At 42.4% G+C, this 15,537-nt stretch overlaps 1 protein-coding gene across 1 annotated transcript in view; it reads left to right on the top strand.

Annotated features, from left to right (window-relative positions):
- TANGO6 (transport and golgi organization 6 homolog) overlaps positions 1 to 15,537 on the top strand; it is a 198,299-nt gene that overhangs the window by 35,143 nt on the left and 147,619 nt on the right. Inside the window, exon 7 of the mRNA XM_021093875.2 lies at positions 2,157 to 2,239. Within this exon, the coding sequence (XP_020949534.2) occupies positions 2,157 to 2,239 (83 nt within the window). The remainder of the gene's footprint in view (positions 1 to 2,156; positions 2,240 to 15,537) is intronic.

Here is a 15,537-nt window from a genome sequence, read left to right as displayed (position 1 = left end):
CAATGAGTAGGTTCTTAGACCACCAAATATGGTAAAGCATACCACAAAGCTAGTAATTAAAACTGTGAATCTGGGTAGAGCTCATCCTGGCTCAGGGGTTAATGAACCCAACTAGGAATGGGTCCGATCCCTGGCCTCACTCAGTGGTTTAAGGATCTGGTATTGCTGTGAGCTGTGCTATAGGTTGTACATGTGGCTTGGATCTGCATTGCCATGGCTGTGGTATAGACTAGCGGCTGTGTCTCCAATTTGACTGCCAGCCTGGGAACTTTCACATGCCGTGGGTGCAGCCCTAAAAAGCAAAAAAACAAAACAAAAATGAAAACAAAGAAACTGTGAATTTGGACCAGAGTGGACAAGTTAATGGAATACAGCTCATTGTAGACTCTTCTATATATAATAGTTTAGTAAATTAATTAGCAAAAGTAGAGACATTTCATAAATGATGCTGGGACAGTATGAGGAAAATGATCATAATTTTCGTATGGAAAACCCTACCAAGCAGAGAGTGCAGAGCTATAATTGTAAATTTCTCTGTAGCAGAGATATGATAAAGTACACAAGCATCATACAAGGATTAAACATTATTATCCTTTAAAAATAATACTAGATGTTTGTTTAGAAACATTCTTTTGGGACCTGTTTTGCCGCCTTCTATTTTTATGTCATTACAGTATAGTTGATTTACAGTGTCGTGTCAGTTTCCACTGAACAGCATTGTGACGCAGTCATACATATGCATAAATTCTCTTTCTCATACTATCTTCCATCATCTTCTACCCCAAGAAATTGGACGTAGTTCCCTATGCTATACGGTAGGACCTCATTACTTGCTTGTCTATTCTTTTTTTTTTTTTTCTTTTTTTTTTTGGTCTTTTTTTTGCTATTTCTTGGGCCGCTCCTGCAGCACATGGAGGTTCCCAGGCTAGGGGTCCAATCGGAGCTGTAGCCACCAGCCTACACCAGAGCCACAGCAACGCGGGATCCGAGCCGCGTCTGCGACCTACACCACAGCTCACGGCAGCGCCTGATCCTTAACCCACTGAGCAAGGGCAGGGACCGAACCCGCAACCTCATGGTTCCTAGTCGGATTCGTTAACCACTGCGCCACGATGGGAACTCCCTGCTTGTCTATTCTAAATGTAGTCATTTGCTTTTCCCACCCCAAATTCCCCATCCATCCCACTTCCTTCTTTCCTTTCCCCCTGGCTCCCATATCCATGATCAAAAAATAAACATACAGAAGTTCCCATTGTGGCCCAGTGGAAACGAATCTGACTTGTACCCATGAGGATGCAATTTCAGTCCCTGTCCTCGCTCACTGGGTTAAGGATCCTGTGTTGCCGTGAGCCGTGGTGTAGGCTGGCAGCTGTAGCTCTGATTCAACCCCTAGCCCGGGAACCTACATATGCCGAGGGTTCGGCCCTAAAAGACAAAAATAAACAAACAAAACAACCCTATTCTAAAACTTTGTACGGGGAAAAATTTCAAACACATCTACAGAGAATAGTGTAATGAACACCACCGTGCCAGTCACCTAGACACGGCCATCGACTCTGCCATTTTCATTTAGTCTAATCTCTTGATTTTTACTCATTTATTTAAAATTCTGGAGTTCACGTCGTGGCGCAGTGGTTAACGAATCCGACTAGGAACCATGAGGTTGCGGGTTCGATCCCTGCCCTTGCTCAGTGGGTTAAGGATCAGGCGCTGCCGTGAGCTGTGGTGTAGGTCGCAGACGCGGCTCGGATCCCGAATTGCTGTGGCTCTGGCGTAGGCTGGTGGCTACAGCTCCGATTGGACCCCTAGCCTGGGAACCTCCATATGCCACGGGAGTGGCCCAAGAAATGGCAAAAAGACAAATAAAATAAAATAAAATAAAATAAAATAAAAATAAAATTCTAAGTGATAACATTTCATAGGTTACTTGGCAATAGTTTTTCTTCTCAGCAACACATAAAATAACAATGCGTGTTTATAATCAATGAAATATTCCTAGAACTATTGTATTTGAATGGTGCTGGATTGTAACCATGTTGATTTTCTAATTTTAGCTATTACTTCTCGAACTTTCAAGTAAAACTTTGTCTCTTAGGCCCAGCTTCTTCTCTTCAGTGAGATGCTGAGTGTGGGTAACTTTATTTTCTATTCTTTAGAGATTCCAAAGAGTGACATGGTGCCAGGAACTGTTTTGGTGACAGAGGAAGAACTTAGTAGATGTATTGAGGATGTATTTAAGGTAGGTTATTTGAGACCCTAATGTTTTCAACTAATGTTTGTACTTAGCCTTTTAAAATAATTTTGCCTTTCAACTGGTACCTCCAGAATTGGAATAACTAACCTTAAATTGCAAACCATCAAACTTTTTTTACTTGGAAAACCAAAAACTATAAGCTGTTAGTAAAAAAAAAAACCTGCCAATTTCATCATTTATTCTGAATGTTAAACAGTTTAAATTCTCCACTGGCACATGCCACTGATGAAAGCATGTCTTTTGAGGAAACTGACAGAGACATTTGCAGTACTATAGGCTTCTTAAACATGTATGATAATATTGAATCTACCTTGCAGTTTTTGATAGAATCATCATGATAAAGAAGTAAATTTGAATAAATGAATCATACAGATGACTTTCTAAATATATACTGAAAATGAAAAAATATTCCTATAAATTGTGTGATGTCTATGATTATAGTCTTCTAGGTATATATGAAACACATTTTTTTAGACAGAAATGAAATTCATTGTGTTAGGCCCAGATGGCATTGGGGTAAATATTCTTCTTGAAAGTTTATTTCAATACATTTATAATAATATTTTGCTATTAAAAACATTTAGGAGGAGTTCCCGTTGTGGCTCAGTGGTTAACGAGCCTGACTAGCATCCATGAGGACGTGGGTTCGATCTCTGGCCTTGCTCATTGGGGTTAAGGATCTGGTGTTGCCATGAGCTGTGGTGTAGGTCGCAGACACGGCTCAGATCCCACGTTGCTGTGGCTCTGGTGTAAGCCAATGGCTACATCTCCCATTTGACCCCTAGCCTGGGAACCTCCATATGCTGCCAGTGCGTTCCTAAAAGACAAAAAACAAGCAAACAAACAAAAAAACCATTTAGGAGTTCCCTCTTGGCACAGCAGTTTAAGGATTCACTGTTGTAACCACTGTGGCTCTGGTTATTATTGTAAGGCGGCTAGCCCTCGCCCTGGAGCTTCTGCATGCCATGGACACAGCCAAAAATAAGAAAAAATTTAAAAACAAAGCAGAACAAAATAAAACACTTACACTAGTAAACAGCTTTCAAAAATATATTTCACATAAAAAACTGCAGCTACTTTCCAAAATAGTTTGGCAGTTCTTCAAACAGTTAAACATCTAGTTGTTATATGACCCAGCAATTCTACTCTTTCATATATGCATATATATATATATTTCACCTCTAAGAGAAAACACATTCATACAAAAACCTGCACATGAAATTTTTTTTTTTTTTTTTTGGTCTTTTAAGGCCATACTGCCGAATATGGAGGTTCCCAGGCTAGGGGTCGAATTGGACGGAGCTCTAGCTGCAGACCTACACCACAGCCACAGCAGCCACAGGATCTGATCCTCGTCTTCAACTTACATCACAGCTCATGGCAACGCTGGCTCCTTAACCCATTGAGCGAGGCCAGGGATTGAACCCTCATTCTCATAGATACTGGTCAGATTCATTTATGCTGAGCCACAACAGGAGCTTGTGTACATGAATGTTCATAGCAAAATGTGGAAACAACTCAGATGTCTATCAATTGATGAATGGATTAACAAATATGATGTATCCATATAATGGATTTGTCCTTGGTAGATATTTTATATGAGGGAGTCATGCAGTATGTGTTCTTTTGTGACTAGCTTCTCCTTAGCATCATGTTTCTCAGGCTCATCTAGGTTGTTGAATGTATCAATATTTTGTCCCTTCTTATTGCTGAATAATAGTTCATTTTATAAATATATAACATATTTCGTTTATTTGTCTTCAGTTGATGGGCATTTGAATGTAGAGTAAATCTTTTTTCAGACAGCTTTATTAGGTGTATTTAACATACTACATTCACCCGTTTACAGTGTGCAGATCAATGGCCTTTTAGTGTATTCACAGATTTGTGCAGCTGTCATTGTAGCCAATTTTAGGACATTTCATTATCTCAGAAGAAACCCACACTGCTTCCAAATCCTCCACCTTCATTTTCCTCACTCTCACACCCTAGCCCTAGGCAGCCACTAATCTAGTTTCTGTCTCTATAGATTAGCCTATAAATGGAATCATGCAATATGTAGTCTTTTGTGATTGGCTTTTTTTTTTTTTTTTTTTTTTTTTTTTTTTTTTTTACTTAGTACAGTGCTTTAAAGGTTCTTCTCTATTATAGCATTAAGCAATACTGCATTAGTTTTTATTGCTGAATAGTATTCTCTCTCTCTTTTTTTTTTTTTTTTTTGTCTTTTTTGCCTTTTTCTAGGGCCACTCCCGCGGCATATGGAGGTTCCCAGGCTAGGGGTCTAATTGGAGCTGTAGCCACTGGCCTATGCCAGAGCCATAGCAACACAGGATCTGAGCTTCGTCTGCAGCCTACACCACAGGTCATGGCAACACTAGATCCTTAACCCACTGAGCGAGGCCAGGGATCGAACCCACAACCTCATAGTTCCTAGTCAGATTCGTTAACCACCTCGCCACGACGGGAACTCCAGAATAGTATTCTCTTGTAAGTACATACCATATTTTATTTATCCATTCACCATTTGACGGCCATTTGGGTTGTTTCTACATTTTGGCCATTGTGACTCGTGCTGCTATGGAGTGCGTGTACATGTTATTGTATGTACGTGTGTTTTATTTTTTTTTTGGCCATGCCCACAGCACATGGGATCAAACCTGCACCACAGCAGCAACTTGAGCCACAGCAGTGACAATGCTGGATTCTTAATCTTTTGAGCTATGAAGGAACTCCATACATATGGTTTCATTTCTCTTGGGTATATATCTTGGAGTGCAATTGCTGGATCATGTGGTAGCTCTGTGTTTAGCATTTGAGGTACTGCCCGATCGTTTTCCAAGCTGGTTGCACCGTTTTACATTTTCACCAGCAGTGGGATTAGAGTGTATGGGAAATCTAACTCATGTTTTTTTGAGATAAGAAAGCAGTGCTTTTGGTTTGGTTTGGTTTAAGCTTTATGTGTGGTACCAGTAAGTTTGTAGATGTAAATAAATACTGCTTAAAAATTCAAAACTCATTTTCCCTAACACTCACTTTTCACTAAAGTGAGTTGTTTGCTACCTTTTTATTTAATTTTTATTTTGTTTTATTTTATTTAAAAAACCAAAGCACACCCTTTACAATGTTGACCTGGCACATAAGTCTAGAATTCAGTTGTTCGTAGATAAAACAGGACACGATGACTTAGTGGCTGCAGTGCTGTTTTCTTTTTTTCTTTTTTGGCTTTTTAGGGCTGCATCCATAGCATATGGAGGTTCCCAGGCTAGGGGTCGAATTGGAGCTATAGCCGTTGGCCTACGCCACAGCCATAGCAACACTACAGCTCACAGCAACGCTGGATCCTTAAGCCACTGAGTGAGGCCAGGGATCGAACCTGCATCCTCATGAATACTAGTCGGGTTTGTTATCCACTGAGCCACAATGGGAACTCCTCATTTTTTTTTTAACCTTTTTTTTTTTTTGGCCATGACCCTGGCAAGTGGAAGTTCCCAATCCTTACCATAGCAGTGACAACACCAGCTCCTTAACCCAGTGAGCCACCAGGGAACTCATGTTTTAACTTTTTTTTAATGTTTCATTTAGAGACTTACGAAAAGAAATTTCTTATATCCTGTTCTACCTCTTGGTAGGCAAGGACTTTCCAGATAGTAAGAATACAATAAATTACATAGAACAGTCTAGAAAGCAAACATTACGAATCAGAGAAAAGTTATTTAGAGAATCTTTCAAATAGAAATAACTTTTAGAAAGATTACCTTCAGTCATGTGCCATCTGCCACGTGTGCAATGACAGAAAGACTTGCAAGTGCTGATAAGGATAGGACTGATTATGGCTAAACTTTGGATCCCACCCCGTCATGGTGTTCCATAGAAGTCAATAAATTGCTGTTAGAAGAAAAAGAAAGCAAATTCTGGCAGGTGAAGTAGCCTCTAAAAAACTGAGAGATCAGAAGTAGCGAATCCTGCCATTCATCCTGTTCTTGCCCCCAAAAGGGGAGAAAACCCCTTCTAGTTTGGTGAACAGGTTGCTGAATTAAAAACCTCCTAGAGGAGTTCCCGTCGTGGCGGCACAGTGGTTAACGAATCCGACTAGGAACCATGAGGTTGCGGGTTCGGTCCCTGCCCTTGCTCAGTGGGTTAACGATCCGGCGTTGCCATGAGCTGTGGTGTAGGTTGCAGATGCGGCTCGGATCCCATGTTGCTTTGGCTCTGGCGTAGGCCGGTGGCTACAGCTCCAATTCGACCCCTAGCCTGGGAACCTCCATATGCCGCGAGAGCGGCCCAAGAAATAGCAAAAAGACAAAAAAAAAAAATTTAAAAAAAAAAAAAAACCTCCTAGAGAGACAAGCAGAACATGAGTTCGCTGTGGACACTTGATTATGCACAAGAGCCGGGACTGTGGTGAGAGCAGGAAGGGGTGCAGGAGGGTAATTATTCTCTCTACAAGGTTTTGGCAGCTCAGCTGCAGTGGGAAAACAGAGGAAATGTGTATGTTGGAGGAAAGTGGTAAACACTGTATAAAATTTAGCAACAAAGGATGTGTTGTCTTTATTAACTGTCTGCTAATACTAAATTATAGAGTACCACTCGCAGGCAGGAAATAAGGAAAACATCTGGGGTGGTTGAATTGATCCAGCAACTCACTCGATAACAAGAGGGTGCAAGAGGGTGTTTAATCTCAGAGAAACGCTTGGGAACATTTCCAGCTCTGTTTTGTTTTGTTTTGTTTCCCTCTCTCTCTTCGTTTTAACAGATTTATTGAGGTGGAATTCACATACCACACAATTCACCCATTTAAGTGCTCAGTTGACTGTTTTTGGTATATTCACAGGGTTGTACAAGCACCACCGCAATCTAATTTTAGAGTGTGTCCCCCCACCAAGAACCCCAGACCTATTAGTGTTACTTCCTTTCCTCCCCACTTTGCCCCAGCCCTAGGCAACCACTAATCTACTTTCTGTCTCTATAGATTTGTCTGTTCTGCACATTTCATATAAGTAGAATCATATGGAGTCTTTTGTAATTGGCTCTTCATTGTTTATATAAGATTCATCTGTATTGTATCTTGAAGCTGTTCTTCCTACTTTTATTTTTTTTTAAGCTCCTTAACATTTATTTTACAAAGATGCACACACACTCAAAATCAGAAGTCTGGGAGTTCCCATCGTGGCTCAGTGGTTAACAAATCGGACTAGGAACCATGAGGTTGAGGGTTCTATCCTGGCCTCGCTCAGTGGGTTAAGGATCTGGTGTTGCTGTGGCTGTGGTGTAAGTCAGCAGCTGCAGCTCTGATTTGACCCCTAGCCTGGGAACCTCCATATGCTGTGGGTGCAGCCATTAAAAAAAAAAAAAAAAAAAAAAAAAAAAAAAAAAAAAAAATCAGAAGTCTGGAGTTCCTGCTGTGGCTTCATGGGATCAGCAGCATCTCTGCAGAGTCAGGGCGTGGGTTCGATCCCCAGCCCTTGATTGGGTTAAGGGATCTGGCCTCCCATACTTAAAAGACAACACTGTTGATTTTTATCAGGCCTCCTAAAAGGACGTTGAGCCTTGAAGATAGAATAATATTAGGCACTCTTTCTGTTTCATCCAGTTTCTTTGGCATCACATGTGCTGAGCAGTGTCCAAAATCATGAAGATAGAGCAGTGGCTGAGCATTCTTCCTACCCTTTAATACCAAATAGTGTTCCTTGGTACGGATATAGCACATTTTGTTCCGTATTTATCAGTTGGTGGAAATTTGTGTTATTTCGACATCTTGGCTATTATGAACAATGTTGCTGTGGACACTCACATACAGGCTTCTGTGTATATTATGCTGTCATTTCTCTTGGTCGTATGCCTAAGAGTGGAATTGTCAGGTCATATGGTAACTCTACATTTAACCTCTTTGTTGTTGTTGTTGTTGTTGCTATTTCTTGGGCCACTCCCGTGGCATATGGAGGTTCCCAAGCTAGGGGTCGAATCGGAGCTGTAGCCACTGGCCTACGCCAGAGCCACAGCAACGCGGGATCCGAGCCGTGTCTGCAACCTACACCACAGCTCACGGCAACGCCGGATCGTTAACCCACTGAGCAAGGGCAGGGACCGAACCCACAACCTCATGGTTCCTAGTCGGATTCGTTAACCACTGCACCACGACGGGAACTCCCTACATTTAACCTCTTGAGGTGTTGCCAGATCATTTTCTCAAGCGACTCCACCATTCTACAGTCTCACCAGCAATCTATGAGGATTCAAATATAACCACATTATGGCCAACACTTGTTATTATCATTTTTTTTTTTAAAGCTTTCCTGGTGGGAGTAAAGTGGTGTCTCAGTGTGGCTCTGACTTACATTTCCCTGGTAGTTAATGCTGTTGAACAGCCATCATGTGCTTATTGGCCATGTGCATGTCCTGGAGAAATTTCGCTTAAGCCCTTTGCCTATTTTTTTTACCTGGGTTGTCTTTTTACCATTGGTGATTTGCGGCATGGCACTCACTCGCACCAAGAACTTTCTCCAAAGAAATCCTCTTTACCAGCCTCCTCTCAGTCGCCACACCTTCGGTCTTCTCTATGCTCTTTCAGAATGAGAAGGTTTTTAATAGTCCTGATCTCCTTATAGTCCGGTATCTTACTTTGGAGTTTGGAGTCTATTTTGTTTTGGTGTCTCACTTGATATTTCCAATTTATCATCCCATGACACCTGTGTTAGGACAGCTGTCCGTCTGGCTGCCGTCTCAGTCCCACTGTAGAGCCCCTTAGTTCCACACAGCCAGTTTCATCTTTGCCTTATACACAGTCCTGATCAGATTGGTCATCTGGTTTTTAAGACCACAGCAGAATTTGAAGTAATAAATTAGAAGTTAGTTATACTAACTAAGGCATAATGACAAGAGCAAAAAAGCAGAGTTCCATCGTGGCTCAGTGGTAACGAACCTGACTTGGTATCCATGAGCATGTAGGTTTGATCCCTGGCTTCGCTCAGTGAGTTAAGGATCTGGCATTGCTGTGAGCTGTGGTGTAGGTTGCAGATGTGGCTCCAGATCTGGCATTGCTGTGGCTATTGCTGTGGTGTAGGCCTGCAGCTACAGCCCTGATTCGACCTTCAGCCTGGAAACTTCCATATGCCTCCGGTGTGGCCCTAAAAAGACAAAAAAAAAAAAAAAAAAAAAAAGCCAAAGAGTAAGAAAGGAGGCAGAAAAAATACTACCCTCCCCCAAAGCATAATCACTTGGAAAACAAAGTCTTTTGGGGCTGATATGTTCAGTATACTTTGGTCAAGAAGATGGGGGGAGTTCCCGTCGTGGCACAGTGGTTAATGAATCCAACTGGGAACCATGAGGTTGCGGGTTCGATCCGTGCCCCTTGCTCAGTGGGTTAACGATCTGGCGTTGCCGTGAGCTGTGGTGTAGGTTGCAGAAGCGGCTCGGATCCCGTGTTGCTATGGCTCTGGCGTAGGCTGGCAGCTACAGCTCCAATTGGACCCCTAGCCTGGGAACCTCCATATGCTGCGGGAGCGGCCCAAAAAATGGCAAAAAGACCAAAAAAAAAAAAAAAAAAGAAGAAGATGGGGATTGCATGTGATCCATTTTAGAAAAGTCTCCTTCCAGGAGTTCCCGTCGTGGCGCAGTGGTTAACGAATCCGACTAGGAGCCATGAGGTTGCGGGTTTGGTCCCTGCCCTTGCTCAGTGGGTTAACGATCCGGCGTTGCCGTGAGCTGTGGTGTAGGTTGCAGACGCGGCTCGGATCCCGCGTTGCTTTGGCTCTGGCGTAGGCTGGTGGCTACAGCTCCGATTCAACCCCTAGCCTGGGAACCTCCATATGCCGTGGGAGTGACCCAAGAAATAGCAACAACAACAACAAAAATTAAAAAAAAAAAAAAAGAAAAGTCTCCTTCCAAAAGAGCTAAAATATAAATACATTTTAGTATTTAAAGTAATAAACTCTTGGGAGTTCCCTAGTGGCTTAATGATTAAGGATCTGGAATTGTCATTGCTGTGGCGTGAGTTTGTTCCCTGGCCTGGGAACTTCCACATGCGTGGGCATGGCCAAAAAAAAAAGGAATAAACTCTCAACTCTCTAGATGAAAATTTCATGGCAGGAACAATGACAAGGGAAGGGCTTTCTACACTTGTATCTTTCATGTAGAGCAGTGGGTGGGGCAAGGTGGCTCTGGTGGGCCAGGTGCAAAGTTGTCAGCAATACAGGTATATATACAGGTACTAGTTGAATTGAAATGAAAACTTGGCATAGCCACTTGCACTTTTTCTGCATAAATAATTCTTATCATTTCTGTAAGTGTACCTTATTTCTGGTCACATTATCTAAGCCAGAAAGGAGATATGCAGCTCAAATAGCTTTTAGTCCCCTGGCTTCCCGTTCTGTCTCCTCTGCCTCTGAGTGTCCAGCGTCTAGAATGCTTACGTTCTTTTGTCCTCCCTGATATGAGAGGAATTGATGTTTTTTCCTTTTCTTAGCGAGGGAAAGGAGGCCCAGATTGCAGAGAAATTGGTTCTGGGTAGGACAGGGTAAAAGAGTTTCTGATTTGGACATTTTCTTGCTGTTAAGAGAACTGGCCAGGAGTTCCCATTGTGGCTCAGCGGAAAGGAATCCGACTAGGAACCAAGAGGTTGCAGGTTTGATCCCTTGCCTTGCTCAGTGGATTAAAGATCCCTCGTTGCTGTGAGCTGTGGTGTAGGTTACAGATGAGGCTCAGATCCTGAATTGCTGTGGCTGTGACATAGGCCGGCAGCCGTAGCTCCAATTCGACCTGTAGCCTGGAAACCCCCATATGCTGTGGGTACAGCCCTAAAAACAAAAAACAAAAAACAAAAAAAAGAGAGAGAGAGAACTGGCCAGAATCCAATACTGGGGCCAGAGGGATATTGCCTTTGAGTGTTCCTCATGGTATTAGCCCGAGACTCCCTAGAGGCAGAAGAAATTTTAAGGTAGAAAAGGATAGAAGGAACCTAATTACTTTATTTTCTATATTCTCCTTTCCATTTTCTCTCTCTGTTTCCAGGTTCAGGGACTCTTGACTTTAAGTATCCCTGTCTTTTTTTCCCCGCATCTAATCTTAATGAATTTCTAATTACAGTTTCTCTGTCAGATTGACCAGGTGACTCCTCCTTCTGAATTTTTAATTATTTGTATAGAGTAAATTAGAATAATACAATCTTAGAGCTGGAAGGAACTTCAGAAATAATTAGTATGACCCTTCATTTTTTAAATAGACTATTTTTTTAGAGCAGTTTTAGGTTCACAGAAAAATTGAGTGGGAAGTACAGAGAGTTCCCATGTGTTTTCTGCCCACACCCTCCCCACAGCCGCGCCCACAGCCTCCCCCACCGTCAGCATCCCACACCCAATGGTGTAGTTGTTACGGTTGATGAACCTATATTGATATATCGGTGTCATCCTAAATCCATAATTGGCATTAAAGTTCACCCTTGATGTGGTACATTCTTTGGGTTTTGACAAATTAATCCCTCATTTTACAGTAAAGGAAACAAAAGCCGAAAGATGGTGAAGTGACTTGTCCCAAATCATACTAGCGAGTGACAGTGCTGGTCACAGGACCAGTATTTCCTTCCCTCTATCTTTCTCTCACTCTCTTTCTTTGTTTTAAAAAGATAATATTTGCACATGGTACAGATTTAACAAGTGCCAAAGGCTCTGCAGTGAAAAGTTAGTCTCCCTCCCACCCATGGCCCCTCCCTAAGGGCAGTCATTCTCTTTGGATGTTTCTATCTCCTGTTGAATGAAGATCTTGAATGACACGCCAAGGACTAAAAGAAGAATCCTTCAAGGATGTGGGAGATTGAAGTATTAGATTGTCTAAATGCTTCAGTTCAGACTCTGTGGTACAGTGGAGTGAAGCAACTGGCCTTTTGAGTCAGAGGGCCTAGATTGGGATTTGGTTCCAGGGTTGACTGTCCATGTGACTTTAGGTGACTTAAATTTGACACTTGAGTTGCAGGTGGATGAATAAGGTAACTTTCGGTAGGTTCACTGCATTCTTTAGTGCATAATAGGTGCTCAAAAACTGTCCGTTCCTTTTTGGTTCAGGGAAATTCTTTTCTTTAAAGACTATTTTATGCATTATGCTCTGAAAGCATGCACAGTGTAAAAATATTATATTAAGTAACTTGCCTGGTTCTTTTGCTTCTTGCAAGTCTTAATTAAACTGAGTAAGTGCATTAGAAGTTCTGAAATACTACTATCAAAAAGATCACTGTGATGTTTCAGAAGGCAGCCTTTGACTAGTTTAATCTGTAACAGGGGTAAAATCAAGTTCCAGCGTGTCCCGGATTTCCGTGTTAGGATTCTGTCAGCCTCATTCTGAAGAGGCTCGTCATGCTTATATTTCTGCACACGTACATCCCTGCGGAAAATAGGGCCGTAAATTAAGAAAACTCTTCCATCTACAGTAGCATCAACAAGAATAAAATATTTGGGAATAAATTTAAGTTTGCATGTGGCTGTGTATTTTACAAAATATTTTAGCATGCACTATCTTAACAGGTCCTTATGATGGAAGCTTAACAGCCTACATTATACATGAGGTAACTGGGGCGGAGAGAGGTGTAAACCTCTCATCCCTGTTCGCTCACTTAATGTGCGGCTGTGAGCCGTCCTGTAGGTGGCAGAAGCACTATCACAGGCACATTTCCTGACTCCCGACCTCCCGGTACTTTTTCGTCCCCTCTCCAGTGGTCTTTAAGGGATGGGTTTAACAAGAGAGTGGAGTCCATGGAATGAGCATGTGGGGGCTGCTTTCTGTTTTGTTTTGCTTTGAAACAGAAACGCATGTTTATTCCTAATACATTGGACCATTTTGATGCCTCCGAGTTTTTCCTTTCTTTTTAAATTCACATTTCCAGTCAATCCTTCCAGAGAAACGCAGTCCTCCTGACCTTAAAGATAGATTCCGAACAAACCAATATAATAAAATCAAGCCTTGCGTTGTTCATTCTGCTGTCCCTTCCATGGCTGAAGTACTGTGACTCTGTTCAGTTAGTTTGCACTGATGGAATAGCTTCCAACTACAGCTTTAAAAAAAAAAAAAAAAAAAAAGGAAAATGGAGAAGGCATTATAACTTCACCACAAAAATAGAGCTTTGGGGAAAGTAAACAGCCGTCAGTCTGCTTTGTTCATTCATTCTTTGATTCAATTAATCAGTCACCAAAACATTTACTGAGTGCCTGGTGAATGCCAGACACTCTGCTTGGTTTACAGATACGGAAATGATTAAGAGCAACCTGCTGCTTTCAGGGAGCTTCTTGTCAAGCAAAGAAAGAGCTTCAGCAGAGCGTGATTATTAGTTACGAGTACCCAGATGCTGCCTCTCTTACTTGTTAGAGCAGCAGTTCTCTAAGTTTAGATGAAGGGTTGTGAGGCTTCACCACAGACGCCTCTTCTCATGGCTGGATCTGGAGTAGAAAGCCAAGATGCCTCCATAAGGGGATGTGGAAATCCTCAAAAAGGAAGCAGGGAACCCCCAAGCTGCCACTGGGGTCATTGGTACCCGTCTGTCTCCTTTTCTAATCTGTTCTGAGCTGTTTTGGTTTTCCTAGATCCAGGCTGGTCTCTTATTTTGCCCCTTAGCCCTGTCCTACACTTTTATACTGGAAAAGACACAGGTACTTACAGAAATTCTACTTTTCTTCAAAGCACCATTTCACTTACTCTCAGAGAAACTTTTTGACACCATCTTAAGAGTATTAACTTCAGGCTCATGGAACAGAAAGCATGTGAGGAGAGGCAGAAATTTGTTACACCTTGGTCAGGTTGAAGATTTACTGTTTCAAAAATGTTGAGGTGGGGAGGGATGGTTCATTCTTTTCAACTACTCTTCCCTCTTCTGAGGAACCAGAGAAGTGTAGGAGACGATGAGCAAACTTGCGACGGAGTCAGAGAACGCTAGATTAGATAGGAAGGAGTTTTGACACTTGATTAGTCAAGAGATTAGAAGGAGGGGGCTCTGGGTGGAAAAGGGCTGGCTGGAAGACTTGGTAGGAGGGGGCCCAAGACTCTCAGGAGGAGCAAGAGGAGACCTTACCGAAGCTGCTGTCCATGGTGCCACTTGGAATTTCAGCCCTACTTTGCAGTGGTTGCAGGAAAGGGTTGTTAATAACAAGTTGGGAGCTACTGATTTTTCTTTTTCTTTCTTTGGCCCTGCCTGTGTCATGTAGAAGTTCCCGGGCCAGGGACCAAACGCTTACTGCAGTTGAGGCCTGCTCCACAGCTGTGGCAACACCAGATCCTTAACCAGCTGCACCACAAGGGAACTTCCTGGGATCTACTGCTTCTGAGGGGCAGCAGCTGGGATAAAGTTGGTAGGGGTTAGGGATTGAAGCAATAAAAATATCATTATGCACAAGAGGAAGTCTGTATTGGGAGGCCATGGGGTACATGCTTTGCTGTTTTTACACTGAGAAAATACGCATAACATAAAATTTTCCTTTTTAACGATGTTAGTGTGCAATTCAGTGGCATTCACAGTGTTGCACAACCATCCCCACTGTCTACTTCTGGAACTTTTTCATCACCCCAAATGGAAACCCCATACCCAGCCCCCAAAAATATGGAGTTCCATTTTGGCTCAGCAGGTTAAGAACCTGACATAGTGTCCATGAGGATGTGGGTTCAATCCCTGGCCTTGCTCAGTGGATTAAGGATCAGCGTTGCCTCCAGCTTTGGTGTAGGTCACAGTTGTGGCTTGGATCTAGTGTTCCATTGGCTGGCAGCGTCAACTGTGGTTCAGCAACTTCCATGTGCTGCAGATGCGGCCCTAAAAAGAAAAGGAAACACCATACCCACTAAGCAGTCAGTCTCCATTTCTCCCTCTCTTCAACCCTGGCAACTGGTCATCTGCTTTCTGTCTCTATGGGTTGTGCATGGATTTTATGTCAGACAGATCTGGGTTCATCCTGGCCCTGCCATTAATAATAGTCTACCTTCGCTCAACTAATTTCACTTCTCTGAGCTTTTCTACAGTTTTAGAATTAGAATAAAATGATTAACTTGCAGGAATCTTGTGAGACTTGACTGTATGTCGAGTGTTTAGCTGAACACCTGGTTCATTCTTGAGTGGACATGGAATAAATGGAGGTTATTGTTTGCTTTGTAAAAGCAGTAACAGCAGGGTTCTTTTAAATTGTATACTATTGCATTTAAACTGCCTCTTCACCAAAAATTCAGGTAATACAACTTAATCATCTACTCTGACAGGTGCTCAGGTAGGGAACTTGACTTTTGCCTTCCACGCTAGTTGAAGAGGTCAGCGTTAGCTATAT

This window comes from Sus scrofa, chromosome 6, assembly GCF_054392235.1.
Source record: "Sus scrofa isolate SSC_HxYL_T2T_F1_AM1 chromosome 6, Sscrofa_HxYL_maternal_Yorkshire_Landrace_v2.0, whole genome shotgun sequence".
Classification (NCBI taxonomy): domain Eukaryota; kingdom Metazoa; phylum Chordata; class Mammalia; order Artiodactyla; family Suidae; genus Sus; species Sus scrofa.
Note: the sequence above shows the minus strand (reverse complement) of the source record. Positions and strands in the feature narration are given on the sequence as shown.